This window comes from Betta splendens, chromosome 12 (assembly GCF_900634795.4).
Source record: "Betta splendens chromosome 12, fBetSpl5.4, whole genome shotgun sequence".
NCBI classification, from domain to species: Eukaryota; Metazoa; Chordata; class Actinopteri; order Anabantiformes; family Osphronemidae; genus Betta; species Betta splendens.
The window spans coordinates 4,800,561-4,824,990 of NC_040892.2; the positions used below are offsets into that span (position 1 = coordinate 4,800,561).

General features: G+C 44.2%; 1 protein-coding gene across 1 annotated transcript; it reads left to right on the forward strand.

The window, feature by feature from the left end:
* Positions 1–174: 174 nt before the first annotated feature.
* On the forward strand, positions 175–23,733 carry LOC114866475 (WD repeat-containing protein 70). The gene is made up of 18 exons (XM_029168248.3): positions 175–295; positions 958–1,017; positions 1,137–1,220; positions 1,309–1,399; positions 1,497–1,707; positions 2,244–2,303; positions 2,430–2,563; positions 3,744–3,897; positions 5,693–5,769; positions 11,241–11,415; positions 16,744–16,843; positions 16,953–17,037; positions 17,132–17,270; positions 19,783–19,883; positions 20,053–20,132; positions 21,605–21,721; positions 22,922–23,084; positions 23,212–23,733. The coding sequence occupies exons 1-18, from the start codon at positions 271–273 to the stop codon at positions 23,297–23,299; spliced, it is 1,944 nt and encodes a 647-aa protein (XP_029024081.1). The 5' UTR covers positions 175–270; the 3' UTR covers positions 23,300–23,733.
* The last annotated feature ends 697 nt before the right edge of the window (positions 23,734–24,430 follow it).

Genomic DNA, 24,430 nt, shown 5'->3' on the forward strand with positions numbered 1-24,430 from the left:
CACTTCGTGTGTGTGTGTGTGTGTGTGTGTGTGTGTGTGTGTGTGTGTGTGTGTGTGTGTGTGTGTGTGTGTGTGTAATGTTAACATTAAATTAGTTACAGACAGACAGTGTGTAACCTTAAAGGATACCCCAATTCTATCGTGAATTGTAGTTGATGCCCTGTGTTTATATTGCATTTGGTCAGTGGTGGCGCTAAAGAGCAGTGAGTCCTACACAAAGAGGCGAAGAAGAACTTCCGGAGGTCAAAGGTGACCGTTACATTTGAAAACATGGATCCCGACAGAGTTGATAAAGGTAACAATTTTTTGGTTTTTAAGCTTTTGTATGTTTTTTTTTATATAAATTATGTGTTTCTTATAATGTAATGCTGTAGGTTCAGTTCCTTGATATTAATCTATAACCATATGAAATTGAGCTGGCGTAGATTACTTTCATAGTTTGTGAGTTTGTGTTTTTACTAGCATATTTGTTAGCCTGTGTTCTCTCTTCTTCGATTATGACGTTCTTTTATTTTTATAGTAAATACCATTAAAGATATTTGGCCGAAGATTCTATACGTAACTGTACAAAGGCTCTCTTAAAGGTTAAATAAACCATTACCATTGAGCGAGTTCGTGTATAATTATTGTAATGTTATGATCTCAAATTTGATGTTTTTAACATACTTTAAAATCAGCACTAGTTACTTTTGTTATTTAGTCACGTAACTGTCTTTTTATTCAAGTTTTGAACATTTTAGCTCATGATTGGTATTTCATCTTAAATATATACAGATGTTTTATATTTTTTATTTAGGAAGTAAATAAATAAATAGGTATTCTTTTACTTTAGTATTGTCTTTTCTCCTTCCTGTTGCTGTGGTTCTATTGTAAATAACATTTAATTTTTCATTTCACAATTCAAATCATAATTATATGAGTAATATTACTCTCACACTGTGCTGGTGTTTTTTGCAGCATCTGGCAAGATGAGTGGTGAGGGAGACATTACGTCTGTCATGGGATTTTCTGGTTTTGGTATGTAAAATCAATGAGTGGTTGAATATTTGACACAGAAATCACGATGATGTTTTATTCTTGACAGCAATTATGGGGTGAAAGTGACTAATCAGGTAAGGTTTTTTATTTTTTTCCAGGTAAAAAGGCTCGCACTTTTGACCTAGATGCTATCTTTGAGCAGACACGACGGACAGCAATTGAGAGGAGTCAGCGTGTATTAGGTAGCTTTCACGCATAATTCATCTGATAAACTGTTAGGTAATCATCTCTTTGTTATTAAGTCAGTATTTGTATTTCTTGTACCCTTAGAGGACCGACAGAAGGATATTCAGATGGAGGAACAAGGGGAAAGCTCCAAGTCATCAGTGGCCATTAAGAAAGCTATAGCTGGCCCTTCCAGGTACTCAGGGATTTTTATTTAAATGTATTCTCACAGTTTAACTGTATGACACATGTTTACTTTATCTAACACAATATTTTTCTTATTTTCTTTTTAGAAAACAAGAGAGTGAAAGTAGCAGTGACAGCAACTCAAACTCAGACTCAGAGCTTATTGGTCCTCCGGTGCCAACTCAACCAAACGATGATGATGATGATGAGCTTGTAGGACCACCTCTTCCAGCGGGATACACAGGCAGCACAGCTGTTAGTGGTGATGAAGATGAAGGAGATGCACAGGATGATGACGACGATGACGACGATGATGATGTATGTATGAAATACCCACTTAACACGGTGCACACCTAAGTTAGTAATTTATGACAATGAGCCATCATATGCATTATAAAGATTATTTGTCAGTTATATCCAAATCTTCTGAGACGAAGGCATCTTTAACTTTATGTATCCATCTGTGAGGTGCTTTTATGATTACACCACTAGATGGCAGGACATGATTACGCGGCTGTTTAAATAGTGGTTTTTATGTCCCTCTTGTCATTTTCCCTAATCTCTCTTCTATATCTATGTAATCATAAGTGGAGCATCACTCAAAAATGTGGTACTACAGAGAAATTATGTGTAATGAGTGAAGAAGCTCAGATCCTAACTTTTAACATTTGTCCTTGTGAATGTCCTCAGTCAGTAATTTGCACCAGATGACTGTGATTCCAAAGGTTTTAGTCATAGAGTCAGTCAAATTTAAGAATTCCTAGATCTAGAAATGAAATGCAATACTATAACCACACACCTAATACAGCTTATGTTTTACCATTCTGTATAATTATATCAACTCTCTGCCACAGAATCCAGTGAAGAGAATTCCAGACACTCACGAGATCACTCTGCAGCATGGCACCAAGACGGTAAGACACATTTTCTTTTATTTCCTGCTTTTAGAATTTATTCTGTTTTGCAGCAGTATTTTAGTTGTACAAGGTTCTACTTTGTCTTTAAGTGTCAAATAGATTGTGATAGAATTGTGTTTTCAGGTGTCAGCTCTCGGCTTAGATCCTTCTGGAGCTCGTCTTGTGACTGGTGGATATGATTATGATGTGCGATTTTGGGATTTCGCTGGAATGGACCAGTCTCTCCATGCCTTCAGATCTCTGCAGCCCTGTGAATGGTGAGTCTACTTCTATAAATACTGCGTGGACTATCAACACAGTTGCTGAACACGTGGTTAATTAGTTTCATGCAAACATCCAGTGCACTTGGTGCATTTAAGTGTGCACACATACACAAACACACATTTGTTGAGCGTCATGCTAACTTTGTGATATCCCTTTTATCAACTAAAATGAGCCTTTCAAAAGCAGATGGTTTAGATACGTGGGTGTTTGTAAGTGCACACATGTTTATTCTCTAGTTCAGTGAAGCCTTCATCAAAGATTAAATTCTTTTTTGGTTTTGGAAACCAGTGGGCTGAGCTGGAGCAGGATTCCCCCTATTAACAGAAATGCACGCTACATTAGATTTGATTACATTATGATCCAGTAGCTAGTTTGGTTTACTAACAAGTTGGCTTCATATATAAAGCTGATTTGTTGAAATCCACAGTTTCTTTTCTTTCCAAAAAGGCAACTCATGAGCTTTATTCAAACCAAACAGCGGAAACTCAGCATTTGGCTGTGTCGTGATGTCTAGTTATGATGCTGAAACCTCTCATTTAAAAGCCTTGTTGGTGCTTGCCTCACTTAATTTGAACAATTGAACTTTTGGCTCTGTGTACAGCAACGTAGTGGCTTCAAGTACCCGCCTCTGATTTAATGCTGCGTTATATTGACCTGAATTGCGAATGTCACTCTGGTTAAGTGGTCTTGATAACTGTATGTCTTAGCTTCCAAGCATTGATGTGCACCACAAAAAATGCATTTATTAGTAAAAGCCCTCTGTATTTTTTTTGATCTTTATTTGGTGTAAAACATGTTTTTATTGTTGCTATCCTGTTTATTTACTCTCGGTGTATTATTATGTTGTGTGTAAAATATTTCAAATCCAATTATCCTTTGTGTGATGGTTCGGTGTGTTGCTCTCTGAAGATCAAAGGGACCGTTCATCAGATGTACATCAGATGTTGTACTGTTTTGTTCCTTCACTTCTGTGAATCTAGTGTTTATTTTGCTTCCTGACCCCTCTGAAAATGGTAAAAGTTTCTTGTATAATATTTTTGATGTAGAAGTCACAGCTCACAGATGGTCTGAAAAGAGGCAGGACACTCATCAAAATCACAGAAATGAAAAATTCAAGTAACACTTTGTCTCAGATGTTCCCTTCATGCGTGCCATGTGTGTGCTTCCCCTCAGCCACCAGATCAGGTCTCTGCAGTACAGCATTACTGGTGATGTCATCCTGGTGGTTTCTGGTAATGCACAGGCCAAAGTGTTGGATCGTGATGGCTTCAATGTCATGGAGTGTGTGAAGGGAGACCAGTACATTGTGGATATGGCCAACACCAAGGTACGTGCTTTTACATAGCTTGATAGGTGAACTTACATCACACTTGGTTACACTATTAGATAGCTACAACCAAATAAATAAAGAGAATGAACAGTTTTAATAAACTGGGATTATTCTTTAAGACAGCAGTAAATGTCTTTGTTTATTTATGTGCTAATTCTCGACAGCAGCTGTTTGGATGCTCTTCTGTTCTATGGTTTAATGCGGCCAATGCATAATGGTAGCAAGGTGTAGCTATGAGCTGCTCTGTTTCTGTATATATAATGGTCCTTGCTGTGTGACCAGCCAAGGGCAGTCTCAGGGGGAGAGCAGCATAACATGCTTGCAGGATTGTCGCGGTTCATCTATTGCTTGTACCTACATCTACAAAGGAGATTCCTAATTAAGTGTCCATGGTTTGGTTTTGCTGTGTTTAAAAAAAGCCCTATTGATGATCACTAACCATCTGTGCCAGCTGCACTGCATTTAGACATGGTTTATACCACCCATATGAATTACTTGAGAAAGTGAAGGCCCATTGATTGCAAGTAGTGTTTTCCTGGATGCCCTAAATTCTTATCCTGCTCAGTCCCATCTGGATCTGATGGGAGTTTGGTTCAATGAAAATGCGTTTTGGCCTGCTGACAGTGTCCCAGATGATTACTTGTGTCTCATTTGGTAATTAAGTCCTTGCCTCTACTCTGCCTCTGTCAACAGTCAATTACTAACCTCCCTAATCATCCCACTGTGAGCAGAGATTTGCCGCACTGCACAGACTTTATGCCTATACAGTAGCATTTTTTGTGATGAACTAAAATACTGTTTCTACGTGCTAACATCTGGAAAGGAAATCCAAGTATTTATATAATAATTTATATAATTTTTCACCATCTGATCTTTTAGTAAAATTGTTTAAAAGTAAATTATGTAATGTTCAGCCATCGCTAAATGTGCTTTAAGTATGTTGTTATTTATCGGTTTACATGCTTTATTTGTGTCCATGTTTGAGGAATATTACTTTTGTTGCCCAGTCAGATGATGGATTATTTTAATAACGAATCCTTCTGTCCAGCATGATTGTATTTATTGTGATGCTATCACACACAGCGAGGAAATGTGTCATGGCCAGTGTGTAATTTATCAACTTATCAATTTAGTAATGTTTTTCAGTCATTAAACAGCAACAGCTAAGGTGTTTTCATTGAATGATTTGGAGTGGTGTGTTTTAAAGTGTTTGACACTAAACAGGCATATCTCTCATCTGAGTGCACACATGCCAGTGTCATTTAGTCACCTCCTTTTGATGATGTAGGAAACCTCTTCAACACACACTGAAGCATTCCCTTCTGACCTGGCAGGAGGAGAGACCTCTTTATCCTGCTTTGAGTTAATGAGTAATACTTCAGGTAATTCTGCACAGGAGTGCTCTGGCAGTTGAAACGTCTTAAAGCTTGAGGCAGAGCAGAAATCTGTGTCCAAGAACGTCAGAAACAGGGCGATTATGTGTTTAAATTAAAGGTCTTTACTCCTTTTTAGGATTCAGTGCTATGAGGGAAAAATTGCCTTAGACATGAGCTTCACAAGAACCAGTTTACGCTATAGCACACTGAAATGCATCGTCAAAATAACACAAAACTACAGCTGCCTTTGTTCATAGGTTGTGGTCAGTGAGATTGCTAATTGCATTAATAATTGACCAGTGTTGGCTCCAGATGTAACTTGCTGCAACTACCACAGCTGGAGTCTAAAGAGGAAATGAGTCAATATTCAGTGCAAATGACTCCAAACACCACACTGACACCCTTTTCCTTTTCAGGGCCACACCGCTATGCTGAATAGTGGCTGCTGGCATCCCAAGACTAAAGAAGAATTCATGACCTGCTCCAATGATGGGTGAGTCTCAAATGTGTTATGAGTTGCAGGAAGGGGCTAACACCTCTCTTTCTTGTAACTGCTATGTTGTGTATAAACCTGGGGAAGCACGGTGCATTCCTGTAGGCTTTTATGATGGGAAACAGTGTTTGTTGTTCTTCATACGTGTTACTATTACTGTCACTGGATCTGGTCTAAGGGGAGGAAGTACAGGTATTTGCATAATTCAACGTGAGACACAGTGTTTAAAAGTAATTACTAGACGTGTTATACACACACATCTGCACGTCAGCGTGGGCAGTTTTACCTGTAAATAATAACATTTATCATATTTGCTGCTTTAGTTCAAAACATTTGTAGAATCTACTGTCTGAAGTTAACCAGAAACATCTCTTCAGCCTGCCTGCTACGATGATTTTCGGTGCGACATATTTAATAAATATTTAGTCATTGTTGTGATTTACACATCCAACAATTATTCCGAATTGTTCCTGCTCATCTAAACAGACTCCTCTTTCCTCTGACACCAGCAGGGAGTCGCTCAGCCCAGACCATGACTTTGGGATGGGTAGCTTGACCTCACAGCTGGGCTTTACACATGGCACAGTTTTTACTGGATTTTGCCCAAATGCCTCCCTTCATTTGTATACAGTAATATTTATAATCTGTTCCAGTTAGAAGTGCTTTAGCAGCCTTGTGGTCTCTTTACAATCGTGACTGCACAGGCTGTAACCCTCTTCCTGTGTGTACAGGTGTGACTGAATATTTGAGGGAACATGTGTGACTCTGAGTCAGAGCACAGTGATGAGTCTAAGTGACTGTGACGGGCAACAGTGCCGAAACTCAGGGCTATCATCATTAGGTGGAAGCGAGGGCTTGGCTTTGTAGGCAGGCCCCACCAGTGTTTACTAGTGCTACGGCTCTCCCAGATGTGGAGGCTGGTTTATTTAGCTCTTATTAAGTCTCTGGAAATCCTCCCCTGGCACGTTAGCGCTGGGTGTTGCCCCCGGCCGGCTCACAGGAGAACAGTGAGGGGAGTGCACAGGGAGTCATTCACAGTGAGTGAGCAGCTGCATTTGAGGAGCAGAGGACGTCAGCACAACAACCTGCATCTCAGAGATGGAAGGACTCATCACATTAGGAACGTGCTGAAGTGCTTTACTCCAATAGACCAATCCGTCTCACTTGCTCTTCCCATGCAAAGAATTGTGGCCATTAGAACAAATGTGAATCATGGGGATGAGGGAAGAGTATTCAGCTCTTTGTGTAAACAAGCGTCTATAGAAAACATGTTCCTGTTGCCCAGTACTGAAACCTAAATGACGTTAAGAACAAAAAGCTGCTCGCATGAAACATAAAGTACAACTTCAGAGGCTTCCGTTCAGTATTCCTGAGCAACCGTAACGGCCACGCTGTAGTCAGAGGGGCCCAGACCAGCTGTTGGCCAATAGGACCAGCAGGTGCCAGCTACTGGCTGTGTCTGCTTAAGCATCCGACCCACACCTAAGGATTTAAAGGGCTTTCTTCCCATAACAGCCCAGTTAGAGGCTTTGTTGTGTTTATTTCAAAAGGTTATTAAGTATGATCACTGGACTGCCCAGCTCCTTAATTAAAGCTCTTCCCAGTGGTTTGAACCCTTGTTCATGAGCGGCGCCTCATCCAGCTTCATGAATGATTTCACTACCTCAGACTTTTTTTGTTGGACAGGAGGGAGGTGGTGATGAAGCGGTTAAATAATAGTGCAGCAGCAGGGTGGTAGCGATTGTGCCTGGGTTGAAAGGGGCTGTAGCAGAACTGTGAGTGGAAGCGTTTTTTGTTTTTTTTTCTCTGACTGGTGTGAATGTGTCAACATTTCACATTCTTCTCTGTGTTTGTAAGACGGAACAGTTTTCTCCCAATATTTCTCGTGTTGGAGCAAAGACGGCCAACTGTGTATTATGCATAAATACTTAGTCTGTGTTGAAAGGCTGAACACCTGTTTAAAAAAACCCAGATTTATTTCTCCAAAAGCGGTGACAAAATGTGCTGGGCCTGCTCCCGGTGGAAGCATCGCTTCGGCAGGAATGAATTAAAAACAAACCCCAAAAAATTAAATTTAGGATATGGCTGCAACCATTAAGCATTGTTGGCTTAAAGTTGATTAAGCTCTGTTTTAGCTATAAGCTATGCTTCGCATTAGTGGCTGCAAATACGTGATTCCTTCCCATTGATTTCCTTGTTTTACTTTGTTTTTTTATTGGGCCCTCGGAGAATAATAAAAAAATCACGTTATGCTCTTTTTGTGACTGTGATTTCAGCCAGCGGAGCAGAGGATACGACAAACGGCGACTTTGTAATCGGGTCCACATGTTACTTCTGTTGCGTCTCGGGACACACTTTCACATGTGCACACACAAACACACAGGATTTGAGGAATGCTTCCAGGAGGCTTGGATGCCAGGGATTCCCTTGGCGTTGGCCCGTTGTCAGGGCTGCAGCTGGACCTGAATGTGTAATTGTATGCAGGAAGACATGGCAGATCCTTTTACTGCTGCAGAACACACTGCCTTCATGATGTGCCCCACCACAACCTATGATGTGATGCATGTGATACTTCGTATTGGAGAGCGTCACACTGGGGACATCTACACTCTGCTGCTCCCCTGTAACAAACAGATTGATGTTATTGCAGTGGAATCAGTAGCATCTCTGTTTGTTAATCCTTTATATACTTGTTCTTTGTGAGCCCAGTGTTTGCTGAGCGCTTACTCTGGGTTTCTTGAGGAAAAGGGGCTTCGCTGCCGACGTATTAAACGTGACAGAACATGGATGAAGGCCGGGGACGGCCACCACACGGTGTGTCAGCACTTTGGCACATGGTTCATCCACAGTCCAGCGCATCTGCAACTGTTGCCTTCTTACAGTGCAACTGTTCCATATCTTGCACATAGTGCACATACCACACCTATAGGGAGCGTCCTCATCCTTCTTCCTCACTTGATGGTCACGGCTGAATTTTTGACTGACACCAACATGTTTTTTTTTTGTTTTTTTCCCCCAGTATGTGAGTACAGTCTGTGTTTCTTATCTGGGTGAACTGATTAGCTCTCTGCTTCCTTAAGGATATGGTCCGGTAGCCAAGCATCTTATCAACCAGATGATTTGATTAACTCTAAATGGATGTCTTGGCTTTTTAGTCCTTGTTTTGTGTGGTCTCACCCGCTAAGACCTTTGTAGATTTTTCAGCCTGGACCCACTTCAGTGAATACAGTGTGAATTTGCTTGTCGTCTACCTCACTGTACTCACACTACAGCGTTTATTGCCCCTGAACAACTTCAGCGTACTTGGAAGATGTAGCATAATCCTTATGAGATCCCAGCTTAGTCATTCAACTAACAGGTATTCTGCCTGCGACCTCATCCAGGATGTATGCTTTTCTTTTCTCTCTCTCTCCCTTATCTCATCATCTGGGAAAACGATCCCCTCAACTATTGCCCTCACTGGGGCTATAACCTGATAGACAGATAAAACCTGGGGCCCGCGGAGTCGCTCCTCAGTTGATGTGTGAACGGCTGCGCTACCTCGTAAAGTGCACACGCATGGCTGAGGATGTATGGGTCTCATTTTATTACATTCACCCCTCTGTCTGCGAAGCGTTAGCGCTGGAAAAGGGGGACGCTGATTGAAGGGAAAACAGCGCTGCACGGACACGAAAAGGGCAAACGCGCTTCCCTCCGATGTTTTTGCTGGTTCTTTCATGCAGTGCGTGAATATTTTGACACCATACACTCTTTCATTGCTGTTACCTTCTCAAAACAACCCTCTCTCCCTCTGTGGGAGAATGAGTCTGGGGCTCTTCCAGATGTTTCCCTCTGGAACTAAAGGTGCAAGTTTAAATAAAATAGGTGTTTCCTTTTAATTACAGGCACTGAGATTTGTAACCCAGAGTTTTGAATGTTTGATTAAAAATTTCAGCCTCTGATTTTTGTTTAGTATAATTTAGGCCAGAACATTTGCACGTTTCAGTGCTGACAGGTTCTCCTGTGCTTCTTCCCTGCCCTGCTCTGACAGGTGAGGGTGTCCAGCCTTCGTCCTGCGTTAGTCGCTGGCTCGACATTGGTGGGCTCCAGCCTCGCCGCTGCGCCTGACAGCCGCCAGTGCCCTGTTTTGGAAAGAACCCTTACAATAAATAGCATTCCAGGTTTTGTATGCTGCGCGAAAGGTTATGTTGTCTTTATTGGCTTGACAGACGCTTACAGCCGTCTATAAACAAAACAGAGATGTCTGTGAGGGGCAGGTGGACTAATTTGTCATCTAATCCACGGCAGTCACTTTCCATCTCTGTTTTGCTCTAACACTTCCAGAGCCCTCAGGTCATAATGTGCAAGCTCATTTTTTACACTTTTTCCAACAAGATATAAAAAATTATATTGACAGCTTTGCTTTGTGTGTGGATTTAAACACAACTATGCATCAACTGGAGTTTTATTTAACTCTCGCCAGTTCTCACTCGAACCATATGTCTTCAGCTGGCATCTGCATCGCATTGTTAGACTTATCCAAACACAGTTGAGTGTGTGTGTGTGTGTCTATGACTTTGTAGCTGGCCGTGGAGGAATCCTTGCTTGACTGTTAGTAGCAGCCCTGCCTGTGTGTTTATGCTCCACCGGTGACCTCGTGACCCAAAGGTCGCGACGCTCGCTAAAGCAAGCGGTGGGTCACAGACACGTTTGGATCTTCTCTGTCTGTGTGGGAGCGTGGGAGGAAGCTTAACGTAACGCAGTCATGTCCTGTGGCGTTGAGTAGTTTAGAGACACTTGTCATTATTTGTAACGTCTTGTGATCTGTTTACCGATGGTTACCTAATATCCATATATTATTATGTGGTTGGTTAAATTAACCCCCAGATAGATGTCAAACTGTGTGTTTGCTAGGCACAGAAAAACCCTCCACCGCAGCCATCAAGCCAAAGATCCACAGAAAAGAACACTCAAAGAAAGCAATGTGAGGTCAGAGGGGTTCTTTACAAGTTGTTGAATCTTTAACACCGTCATCTCAGAGCTACGTGGAAAAACCATTTGGATTTAGAGGCTTCAGTAAGCTGCTGTGTGTTTTTATTGGATAACTCTATCCTTATCAGTTGCTTTTGACTAATGGGTCACACTGCCTGTGTTTCCTTTTGATGGGTGGTGGAAATGATTCTATATACATTCATTTTACACGCTTAGCTGCACATGTATTTACCTCCTATGGTTTGACATAATTAGGAGCAGTATAATTTGAACATGACTCTGCATTTTATGGAAACTTCAGACAGACGCGTCAGACTGATCTACTGCCGTTTGCTCACCCCTCATGCCGGGGAGGCTGCCTAACCTCATGTTCATGAGAATAACTGGAAGCGCCATATCTCTGTATCATTCTGATTTATTATGGTGGTGGATGGTGTTAATAATCAAATAAGTTTTGAAAGACGTGCTTTATGACTGCTGGATTGTCTGTCTGCTCACAGCACTGTGCGCACGTGGGACGTGAAATCTGAGAAGAAGCACAAGTCCGTGTTTAAACCCCGCTCTTACCAGGGGAAGAAGGTCATCCCGACGTGCTGCACCTACAGCCGCGATGGAAAGCTCATCGCAGCGGGCTGCCAGGACGGCACCATCCAGATCTGGGACAGGAACCTTAGCGTGAGTATTGAAGCGCGTGGAGATGACGACAGGCTATAAAGATGTCTGTTGTGCTGTGGCAGAGTCATGACACTTGGGTCATCTGGTCACAGGCCAGAGAGGTCAGAGGTCAACTTGTCACTAAAGCGGAGCACAATTTAAAATACCATTGTTTAAACATGGTGAGAATTGTATTTATTTACTCCATTGACCTGGTTATCAGTTCAACCTTAGGGGAGTTATTGATTTATGCATTTTCTGTCTCACCGTCACTGCGGTCCGTCACACATGGGATCACATGATGGAGCATTATATTAAACAAAATGATGTGAAGCTTCGCTGTTGATTAATGACAGCAGGTGTGTTGAGGAAAACGAGGGGGGGGGGGTTCTGTTAAAAAGAGGGGACCGGCAGAAGAATGAGTATTTTGAGAGAGAAACCGTTGTAGGCATCCATCCAGGATATTTTGGTCTTATTTTTTTGAAGTTTTTCACATGGGATTGTTAAACCCTTGTAAAAAGGCAAACGAGGGAGGACTGCACACAGATGTACGCTCAATAAAGACGAACGGGTGTTTTTTTTCCCCCAGGGGATACGAGTTGTTTTTCTGCCTTCCAACTTCTGCCTCGTATCTAATCTCAGTTCTTTTGTTGTGATGTAGATAATTTCAGCTGTTCATTTCCATGCGTGGACAAGGTCGACCGCTTCCGTCATTTCATATGAGAATATCAGCAGTGACAATTAAGCTGTAGTCAGTGAGTTGGAACAGCTTGATTGAACCGGGGGTTTATCCAGATTAGTCAAATGAGAAGTAGGCTACATGATAATTACTCCCACACACACACCAACAATGTAGTTTCATGGGGTTTCATTTTGATGGGTTTTCACTCCAACTACTTTCTTATTGTAGAAGTGCCTCTGTAACGCCATGTTGTCCCCACCTTTCCTCGTGCCCCCTCCCGCCCCGGGCAGCTCACCGTAGCAGACTGAGTGATTGGGATAAACCTCTCAACATTTATTATCCCGCTTTGTCTAAGCTAAATATTTACCATGTGTTTCATAGCAGCGTGCAGCAGTCGTGCCTGTTGCCGGACCACTGGAGCCGGTCCTGTCTGAATGGCTCAAGAATCTCACCGGCCCCCTCTACCCTAATCAGCAACCTGCGCCGCTGCCTTGAATTCAGCCACAAGCCAAAAAAGGAGTTGACCTCCCGATGCTTTTATCACCCCCCCCCACTAAAACAAACCCATCTCCTGTCATATCACCACTATTACTCATGGGCAGAATATGCAGGCAGATCAATCACGATGGCTCATGTACAGCAGCCTTCATCTAGAGCTCATCGTGAAGAGAAGCTATTGAGGGTGACACATGGCGCTCTTGAACTCTGACATGGGCTGATTGATCCTGTGATGGTGGACAGCCACAGGGAGTGATTGCATGCTCATTCTCTGACCAGCGGGGTCGGTGCCAGAATTGCAAGCGTGCATTTAAATGGTTGCCAGGTAATGTGCTCTCTGATACTTTGTGCATTTAGAGTGCAGGCTGTCGTTCCAAAACATTACCGCAGAGACCTGAGGAATGTTATGATGTCAGTGGCGGACGTGGACGTTTCTGGACTTCAAAGTGGGACCCCAGAAGTGGTGGTTTTGATAAACTAAGCCATGGAGGGAATTGTTATGGGAGGACATGTCAAACTTCATCTCGTGTTTGACACATACTGAATTATTGGAGGATGTAAAATCATGAGTCTTGGGCCTTGACAAACATTTACCTGAGCTTGTACTGCCAGTCTGATCTCTCCCGTGTCCACATGCGGGGTCACTAGATGACTTTCACAAACAGAATGATGCCGGACTCACTGTTGCACCAGCCCCTAATCCATGTTTTATCCCTGAACGTTCTTTTGTACAGCGTGTAGATCTCCGAAACTACTTGTTGACTTCCACGACATGAAAGAACAAGGCAGCTGTTCAGCGCTGCGGTTTGTGACAGAGGTCAGAGTGAGCCGCTACAACTGACCACTGAGCAGGCGTCGTTAAATCTTTCAGGTGTGCCTCTGCAGAAGTACGGAGGGAGGAGAAACGAGCCCTGCAGTATTTATATAATGATACTCAAATAACGCGGTTAGGAACAGTTGGCCCTGTGCTAGATTGTTATCATAGTCTACTGAGGATGAAATGTAATACTGCTCCTTCAGCTATTTATCAAGTCCTGTTGCTCGGTCCGTATGTGTGTGTGTGTGCGTGTGTGGCTTAAGTTAGTGTGTATCGATGCATGCATGTATTTATGCAGTCTTGCGTTAAAGGCTATGTTGAGGCGGACTCCCGTTGGCTCGGTGAATTGAAACGATGAGATTTTCGGCTTCCGCCGCTTGGCCGGAGTGAAGGACACAGCTTACGGAGGATGCCACAAGGCGCGAGAGACGTTGCAGCGTATGAGAATCTGGTTTCACAAGGCGGCTATGTAGATTATCACAGGAAGCGAACACCATGGCATCTACCGACGCCGGCCAAGATCAGGACGGTAAATAAACACTCACAACAGCATTATATGATCTGGAAATAGCTGGAATACAACAACCACAGGCCGCTTACAGCACCTCATGTACATCTAGTTCCTCATGTATTGATGAGTATGTTACCACTATGATGCTATGACAGGTCTGCTGTTTTTCCTATAACCGTGTTAATGGTTCACACAAAAGCCATGCTTCCTTAGTCCTCGTGTTTTTGTCTGTATGCAATATATGGTCTAAATGAATGAAGGAAATCTATATCTTCAGAGCTGCAGGTTTTTTCCTGTAAGTGTAACGTTCTGTGGCACCGCGATAAAACACGAGGGGATCAGAACGCAGCGCGCGCTAACAGCACATGCTGTTAATTTCAGAAGCAGACTACAGATAAGGCGAAAAAAAACCTGTGGAATGATTCATTATTATTGTACAAGAGCTCATAACTTTTCTTACTAGTTGACCCCTGGAAACCCGTGGCTACGGTGGAAAACAGAGCTTTGAAACTACTTATTTAAGAAAAAAAACCCAGACACGTTCAGTTGTTTCTGTAGGAATGCCAAGTGAGTTTCATCACTTTTTCCTTGCACTAGATTTATCATGTAACATCTATATGTTTGGTGTTCCTGCTCTTTGTATAGACGGGTATTCTTTTCGTGCACATGATGAACTACTGTCGCCCAGCTTTTATGAGCCTCTGAGCTTCATACACGCGGTCGTAAGACTCAATGATCATGAGTGGTTCATTAGCATACTCACCTGTTTATGGTTATGTGGGCTCCACCCAACCTGTTCTGCATAGATTTATGCCTGTCACGCATCGACGTGGCCGCAGATGTCAGAAAAGGAAACTTAGTGTTTGCATAAACCCCCGTTCTGTGTGCATATGACAGATGGGTGGCAGGGATCACTGTGATTGCATGACTGAAGTGGGGCACCAAATGTGTTGTGTTGAATCAAGAAGTATGTCAACTATAGTAAACACAGACTACTCCAGTTGAAAGTAGTACTGTGATTGTGTTGGACCGTTTCTACTCCACCTGCTGCCTATTAGCCTCACAGCCCCGTGGCCTAACTGTTCTACACCCAATATAAGATTAGGGAGGGTAATTCCTCTTTTAAATTCACCTCTTGACTTTCTCAAGCAACTCAATTTTAGTGCTGCAAGCATAGGTAAATACATAAAAGAGAGATTGCAAATGAGGGGAATTGAGTTGAGTCAAAGGTGATACAAGAGGAAAATGATGATGGGAGGCAGAAAATTATCCCCCGGAGAGAAAACCGGGACTAAGTGGACCCGGCATAAAAAGTGGAATCCATCTTATCTACCGTTCAAGGTAACGGAGTTATCTGTCTTTTCCAAGTTAATAACTTCCCTCCATTTGGAAATGAAGAATGGCCGCGTTTCCTTCTCGTATCACGAGGACACGTGACTCGTTCACCTCTCGCTGCTCCATCTTCTGCTCCTATTCCAGCGTTTCATTATCTTATCTGTCTCTCACACTCTGTGCTTGCTCCAAATTCCTTATCCACTATTTTTGGTCAAAAGCCTGTATTGCTGCAATTCCCTTTTCACTGATTTATTTGCATTCGGTTTAGAATTAATGAAAATGTAGCCGTATAAACCAAGGTTATGTTTGTTTAGGTTTTAGAAGGCCTGCTTCCCAGACTATTGCTTCACCGCCGTCTCGTAATGATCTGTCTTAGTAATCTGGTTGTGCTTGGCTCAGGTGGAACTAAGGCACCAGTAAGCACCTTTAGGATGAAACCGAGATATTACTGCAATTAGTGCTGGAACTATCACTTGATGAGTTGACCAGCAGAGACACGAAACGCCGTCAGTTTTGGTGCCTGGTTAGTGTCGAGGTTAAACATTCACCAGTTCCTCCTGCTCAGTGGTAACACTGGTACACGTCTGTAAGCAGTGATTTAGGGACATTGTTGGGCAGGGAATGACTAAAGAGTAGAACACAGGCTTTGCCTGATGCAGACCTTGATGGTTGGAAACGTTGACTCATTAAATACCTCTGAGGCCGTAATATTCACGGTGAGGATTAAGTCTCTCTTTCTCTGGTATGTCTGCATGTTTTTATGTAGTTAGAATGACTTCTATTATTAAGGCTTTTCTGGATGAGTCAGTTCATCAGCAAAAAATGTGGAATAGCCGTCCTGAGTTCCAAAACCCCCATTTGTGGCATCTACAAACTCTTGCTTTGCTGCGTAAAATAAAGAAATGCTTATGTGAGAACATCGAGTTAGGGACATGATTTAAAAACGAGGAAAACAAATGTTCAAATAGGTATTTTCGAAACCGTTGCAAATGAATTTTCCGTTAATGAATTGACGGTCACAGCTGATAATGGCTGAGTGATTGACGTGACACAGGCTGAGACAGTGACGTGACATCGAATGAGCGCTGAAGCTGAGCAGCGTTGCGGCTCGAACGGCTGCGGCCGTTGTCTGGTGATCTGTGAGCAGCAGAAACGTTAGAACCAGGGGAGGCGTCCAGAGACGAGCTCCTCCGCTTGCCAAGCTAAACGCCGGCTCCTTCCTCGCGGAGGCGGCGGGTACAGTGTGTTAAGTTGCAGGTATGATGTGGTGTTCAGGGGCAAATGAAAACCGTGTGTTGTTTTGAAGACGCAGAATGAAAAGGTCTTTCTGTTAGAGGTGATGGATGGAAACCTCTCCTAGCAAAGTAAAGGACTAGCACGAACATACTACTGCATTGCAGCAGCTTCATTAATAATACCTGCATCACTAATAAACCATGAACATGAGAACCTGTTTAAATCTATGTAGTCGATGCATTGCTCTTTTTCCTTTTTTATTTTTCATAGGTTCATACAAAGTTCCACTGTCGACAAGCTCACACGCCTGGGTCGGACCCCTCCTGCCTCTCGTTTTCATACGATGGCGTGACTCTGGCTTCACGTGGTGGTGAGAACAAGACCTAAACCCCCGCAACCAGGCGTGGGACATGACGAACATATACGTTCACCAGCAAAAGTTACAGCTTCTGTCTCTCTCTCTCTCTCTCTCCTCTAAGGTGATGATACGCTAAAAACATGGGACATACGCAACTTCAGGAAGCCTGTGAACACTGCCACTGGACTGACTAACTACTTTGCCATGTGAGACTCTAACTTATGCCCATTGACTGCTCTGTTATGAGTATGTTGTGTAGAGCACAAACTGATTATTGTGGTGGGGACTTCTCCCCGTTAGGACCGACTGCTGCTTCAGCCCAGACGACAGGCTCCTCGTAACGGGGACGTCGGTGAAGAAAGACGAGGGAAACGGGAAGCTGGTTTTCTTCGACCGAAGCTCCTTTCAGCGAGTGCACGAAATAGAAGTCACCAACGCGGTGAGTTCCCCATCAGCAATCGCCAGTGCTCCTGTTACACAATGTTTTTTAGCTGGTTATACGATATGACGGTTACAAACCAGAAAAACAAAGTGATTCACGGTGGAAAAGCAACATAATGAGTACACAATGAAACGCAATGAAAACAATGTGGATGTAATTTCTTCACCATGCAAATAATCTGGCTTCAAAAAAACCTGCTGCTCTACAATGTTTTTAAATGATTATAGCTGTTTCCACACACGCTGTCACATTTTGACAGCTGTGAAGACTTCACTAGCCTTATGTGGGAAACGGATGCAGGCCTCCTCCTGTTTGTCCCATTATTCCAACAGATTTGAATTTCTGTGCGCTCTTCAAGTTATACCTATTGTTAATTATTGTATTCGCCCAATTAGCATTTTGTGTTTGCATGCGTTTTCCATTAGAAGATTGCCTTCTCAGAAATCCCTCTAAAGGGCACCTGCTGTCTTTGGTTGCTGCTTCCTGCCTCCGCCTCCTCCTCCTGCAGCTCCTTGAAGCGATTGGGAGCAGATTTAGCTGTGTATCCATAACACGTTTTGTTGTCTGACGGAGGCTAGTTGCGTCTAACTCGGTTTCCTTGGCTGACGCGTGGCGCTTTCACACGGGCTATTGAGTAAAGATGTTAGAGAGCGGCCGGCCAGCTGCTGTTCGCTTGGAAACCTTGGCTCGGCCTTCGAGGGAAGGGTCGGCCTGAGTTTGTCTAAAGCATCTTATCTGAGCTGTTAAAAGTGATGTTTTATCTATCTATCTTTCTCAGTCCTCAGACCACTAACCGTTTGTAGTTAAAAACACAAAAGGCTGGGTAACATTTGTTTTTGGAGCAGATTAGTTATCTGTGGTGGACATGCACTCAGTGAACCTGATGAATGTGCTATTTACTATGTTTACATCAGCCGTCCACTTCTTGGATGGCCAAAGAATTTAAGTGCAGTCTTATAAAGTGGCGTACGAAGCAGGCAAGTGAAAGGAAGGGCCACCAATCATTTCTAACTAAACAGTCTACATAACCCCGGACCTGGATTCTTGGGGGCGCTTGGGAACAGAGGCTGTTTTAGGCCCATTGGTAAATACTTCAGACACACTAAGCTTACCTTATTTCATCAAAGGAGGAAGAAACCAGGTGAGACTCTGCTGACTATCAGAGAAGTCCTGCGTTTGGCTGGGTTCCAAATGGAGCAATCGAGCCAAACATGGTGTTGGCACAGAGAATCTCTTGCAGGATGAATAATTTTTAATTATTCTAGTCACTTTTTAAGGTGTTTTATTGTCTGATGAGCCTCTTTTGCAGGTGAGACTTTCTATTCCACTTTCTATTTGCTTATGTTGTACGTTCCAGCTCATACAGTGCTTATTGAGGCATTTATTATTGTATATATGTGATATACATCATGAATGGTCCTCTCTATCCAAGGGTTAGTTAAGGGCATCCTGTTTAAGGCATCTTTCTGTCAGTTCCAGTCAGCTCATGATTTGGTTGAGCAGATTAACCCTCATCTGTCCCATGAGCGACACAGTGATGAGCTGCTGGCCTGAAAGGTTGAGGGGGTCCTGGGTGGTTCTGCTCCACGTACAAGGTTCTAGTCATGTTGCATATGTGTGCCAGCATTGGGATCTTAAGTAATGTTATTAGTATTCATGTGTGTACTGGTCTGTTCTCCTGTGTCTGATTAAGAGACTTCTTCCCTTTGTGTCCTGGTGGGAAGCTGAACAGCTGGGCGCTAAGCAGCTTTTCACTGTAACAGAATCTGGACATCCCAGTCGTAGTACAAAACGCAACCCCCCCCCCCCCCGCCCCCCCCCCCCCCCCCCCCCCCCGCTGCTCCAGACCCCCGCCTCCCACATTGACTCCCGTGGGCCAACCACTCATTCTCCCAAAATCCTCTACTACAGGACATACACAACCTCACCATATACGTAGAGATGTGCGTTTTATGAATGACGCTCACCTCAAAGCGTCAGGAGACCGTAAAGCTATAAAAAAGCCTGTGGAGACGAGAGGCAGGTCTACAAAGGGTCTTCACTGCTGAGCCACTCTGCATGGATTTCTCTCCTAGCCCTTCGTTTATGCTCGCTTTCTCTCTCTCTCTCACACACACACACACACACACACACACACACACACACACACACACACACACACACACACACACACACACACACACACACACCTCTGGATGAATGTGGTCACATTTGCCCATTGGCACCAGGCCATCTGTCACACACAGACAGTGATCCAGCCTTCATCCCGACATCCAAATATAGTCAAGTAGATCAGCAGAGCAGCCTGGGACTGATCCCCACTGTACCACAACCAACCTAGGTCGCACACTCACAATAGAATATGTTTGTCTCTGTTTGTTGGCAGAGAAGCAGAAATAGTAACAGTAGTAGTGTTGCTCACAGCGAAATCACGGGTCACCGCCGTTCTTCTCACCAACACCTTCAGTGACCGTGTTTAAATGTGCGTGTGTGTGTGTGTGCGTTTCAGAGTGCCGTCCGCTGCCTGTGGCACCCAAAACTGAACCAGATAATGGTGGGGACTGGGAACGGACTGGCCAAAGTCTACTATGATCCTTTCAAGAGCCACAGGTACTTAATGATAAAACTAACAATGGAGATCTTGCGTGACAATTGAAATGCATCAGTCATGGTTATGTTGGCTCCAATATGCACACTTATTATGATGCCATGAACTGTTGTTGCCTTGATCAGGACTAGAATCTGAGTGCCTTCTGATGCACTGGCTTGTCTTTTCCAGGGGGGCGATGCTGTGCGTTGTGAAGAACAAGAGGAAGGAGAAACACGCAGAGACGCTGACACAGGATTACATCATTACACGTAGGTTCTTCCACGTCTGCATCAAACACACTGACTCACGTTGGCAGGCCATTATGTTGAACTTTGCCTTGTTGTGCAGTCTCCAGTTTCACTCGCTGCCTTTTAATCGGTGAACAATCGTGGAAGCAATTAAAGTGAATTAGCTTCATAAAGCAGTTTAGTCTGATCCCTTCCATCAATGAACTGGGATGTGACCGGTGGAGCCTTAGATATGAACGAAAAAACAACAGCTTTTCCATTTTGTTGCTACGAATTAACACGCAAACATCCCAGTTCGTCTCCCGCTTCGAGGCTTTGCGGGAGACGAGAGCGCGATGAGCAGCCGTGCCGGATCACGCCGCGGACGGCCGCCTGCGGGCGTGATCCCCCGTCGGGCCTCGCCACGCGCACCCGCCGCTCCCCTGCCTGTCACCCCGTCGCGGCGCCAGCGCACGAGGCTGTCACCCGCTCCATGCGTGCCTCGCGGGCCCGAGGACCCTCATTGGCTGCGAGCGCCCAATTCAAACGCCATTTATTGTCCGGGGCTCCGCAGCCTTTTCGCATGCTCCGTGTGATCTCATTGCCATGCCAACAGGGTGAAGCAGACAGGCATTCGACTGTCACAGGCGTCGAGTGACGCACTTGATGCCCCGACGCTGGAAAATTAGAGGGGACAGGAAGCCAGTGATGGCCCATTGAGAAAAGCGAGGGAATCTGTTAACAGTAACCTTTTTGCTTAATGTAGCGTGGAGGAGAAGAATTAACACTGAACAGTGACAGGGCTCCTGAATGGAAAATCACTTTATCTAGCTCTTTACTAAAGTGTCTTTTTGAAACCCCCGAGAAGCAGCGCACACACTCACTTTACCCAGCCAAAATGCTTACACTCTCTCTCTCTCTCTCTCTCTCTCTCTCTCTCTCTCTCTCTCTCTCTCTCTCTCTCTCTCCTCCCTCTCTCTCTCCTCTCTCTCTCTCTCTCTCTCTCTCTCTCTCTCTCTCTCTCTCTCTCTCTCTCTCTCTCTCTCTCTCTCTCTCTCTCTCTCTCTCTCTCTCTCTCTCTCTCTCTCTCTCTCTCTCTCTCTCTGTCACACACCTTTGAGAGCACTCATGCACACATTCACTCACACACTCATGGACCTCGGGGCTGCAAGCCTTTATTGTGATAGTGTTCACACAAGTGTGAAGAGTAGCAGAGTGAGTGTCTGAATCTAAACATAGGGGATATGATGAATATGTTGGTGTGCACTACTGCACGAGACAAAAGATGCTGCCAGAGGTCAACAGGTGTGTATATTCAGGTGAATGCACATTATCTTCTGCAGGTGTAACTGTAGTAGGAGAGATTCTGTTTCCTTTAAATCCCAGCTTGGAATGCATAAGTAGTGTGAACATTATTGCCAGCGGCGCGGCCTGCTCGTCTGCCCGGCCGCTACGCGAGCTCATAGTTTGAGTTACCTGACAAACCTGATGGTCCTTGTTTACCCTGTCTCCAGCCCACGCCTTGCCCATGTTCAGAGAGGCCCGACAGAGAAGCACGCGAAAGCAGCTGGAGAAGGACCGACTTGACCCCAAGAAGTCCCACAAGCCGGAGCCCCCTGTTTCTGGACCAGGTAACGTGCACGTGGTCTGTGTTTTCATTTAATTACTTACACCAGTAGCAAGGATTTGGGACTTCGAGCCACGCTGCCAGTGAGATGAGACAAACAAAAACAACCAGTCTAAACTGAATTTGGAGAGTTCAAATATGCGTGAAGTCGTGAGCGCTGGCTCAAGTTCTGCCGTCGTTCATGAAGTGTGTGATTAGTCCGTTCAGTCGGAGGCAGATGTTCAGGCCGTCCAGAATTATGCAACCCTGCTGAAGTTAAGCGCTGTCACAGCTCCGCTCTGATCGGCCTCAGACGACCGTCGTAGCCGGCCGCTCTTAACTGCTAAGGATAAAGACACACGCTGAGCTCTGTCTGAAACCTGGTTTCTGCGTGTTAATATTTTTATTAAAATACACACATGCATGATTTTGTGTTCCACGAACATTTCCTGCTTTATTGTTTTCAGATGACTCATTGCTGTGTTTTTGCTCTATTTTTTTTTTTTTTCAACTTGGTCCTAAATCGGTCCTTAGTGCGATATAGGGCACTTTTAAAACATGCAAAGATTCTTTACATATGGAACATATAAAGAACAGATGCCGAATGTTTTGCAATAATATTACATTTTGACCAATGTATAGCAGAACCCAGGGAGGAAGCTATGTTCAGTCACAGCAAGACAAAGACAGAATAAAAAGGCTGCAAATAAAATTGAGGACTTGGTTTTCAGACAACGTGCTGTCTTTATATCTCCTGTGTGCAAAGCGGTGTTTGGTGGCTGCCTGAAAGCTTAGCTGCCTTTCAGTCCCTAAACAGTCCAACTAGCAGGAAATCCCTGCGTTTAACTACGTGAACGCATGCGTTTGTGTGCGTGTGTGTGTTTGTGTGTTTGTGTCCTGTCCATGATAATGTCCACTGTGGAAAGCAGGATGTTTTTCCATCCCAGAGGTTCCATTAAGCGCAGTCAAGTCCAGCCAAGAAATGAGTTTTTATGCTCCGGTTTTTGCAGCACAGACAAAAAGTCTACGTGAAACAGACTGTAATATTATTATAATGTGATAATCTGCTAGCATTGTGTAGCTGTCCAGCTGCAGCCTGCATCTCTGCTAGAAATGGACTTTGTTCGAATGGTTTTGCATCCACTGTTAATTTATGGAGCAGCGGAGCAGAGCCGTTCTGTCGTCAGCCTTGAGAGCGTCTAATCCAGTCGCTGTGTCCCGGCAGGTCGCGGAGGCAGAGTAGCAGCTCACGGTGGCACCCTGTCTTCATTCATTGTGAAGAACATCGCTTTAGATAAAACGGATGACAGCAACCCGCGAGAGGCCATCCTACGTCACGCAAAGGAGGCATCGGAGAACCCGTACTGGATCGCCCCAGCATACAAACAGTAAGAACACGCCCCAGGCCTGGTTCGTGCACTGTTGACTCATTAAAGTTAAGTTTACCTGGAAGAAACGACTTACCCTCTTAAAACTAATCAGGTCCAATCACTTTGTGTTTCTGTGACGCCCCAGGACTCAACCAGAGCCTTTGTTTGCGGAGGACTCAGAGGAGGATGAGGAGGCTGAGAAAGAACCAGAGTGGAAGAAACGCAAGATCTGAGGCGTCTCAGTTCCTCCAGTATGTGACGGGCCGGCTCTGTGATTGGACGTGCAGCCGTTTACCCAGAAACTCGCCATGAGTTAAAGTCGAGAGGGTGAAGCACATTTTTACCGATTGATGTTTCTCTCTGGTTGCAGCGTATCAATCACTTGAAGAACTCGGTATTTTATTTTCTGTTTGTGTTTGATTTTATGGACTTTATTCTCATCCTTTCTATTGTCCACTCCTTCGTCGTCTCCAGAGTTTGCTAATACACCATAAATTGTCTCCAGATTTTGCGGTCTGGTTCTGCTCATCAGCTATGAACAACGGTTTGCTAGTATGTAAAAATGAACAGCAACAAGTAGAAGCATTCGGGCCCCACTACGAACTTATTTTAAAGACTTTCTGTTTTTGGAGCAGATGTGTTGTAATAATATAGATCTCTTTCTACATATTGTGTCCTATCACTATTGTTCATAATTTGACGCATTTAGGAGAAACCAACATTTTGTTCACGATATAACTCTAGTTCCTCTTGTAAAATGACCTGGTTACACACTAGTATCACATCATATTTCTCCGGCACCCAGCTGCTTTCATGTGTTTGATTGAACTCAGGTGTGGCTGCAAACATGGCGTGTGTTTGTGGAGTTGTCTGTAAATGCCTTTCACAGAGCAGGTCTTTGACTTTTCTTCCTAGAATAACCTGCGCAGTGTCCAAATATTGTACGTGACAGAGGAAACCACAACACAGTGGGCTAATGAAACCCATGTCCGTGACCCACACAGTTAAATAGAGCATCTTCTACCTACAACAACCCTCTGAGTGCGTCTTGTTTTGCCACCATGCAGGATTTAGACTCTTATTAGACGTGAACCAGGAGTCGTTCCCTCTGGTGCTGCAGCTCCACACACCTTGAGCTCCACACACCACGTCTGGCGTTTCCTCATCAGCATTCACACATCTTCTGCGAGCAGTGCAAACATTCTCCCGCGCATTGATTTACTGCTCTGTGATGCTTTGCTGCTAACATTTGTTTACTGTTCGACCCTGGGCTGATGTTCAGGAATGCAGAACAGGAGGGGACGTCACTGTGGAGGCCATCTTTCAAACCATCTCCCCCGTTTAACCCAAATTCTCATCCTGGG

What these genes read in the sequence shown, in the direction of transcription:
- LOC114866475 (XM_029168248.3), top strand. Translation starts at nt 271, where the DNA reads ATGGATCCCGACAGAGTTGATAAAG. An exon ending in GATCCTTTCAAGAGCCACAG is followed by an intron (nt 19,884 to 20,052) that starts GTACTTAATGAT and finishes TGTCTTTTCCAG; the next exon opens with GGGGGCGATGCTGTGCGTTG. An exon ending in GCCCCCTGTTTCTGGACCAG is followed by an intron (nt 21,722 to 22,921) that starts GTAACGTGCACG and finishes GTGTCCCGGCAG; the next exon opens with GTCGCGGAGGCAGAGTAGCA.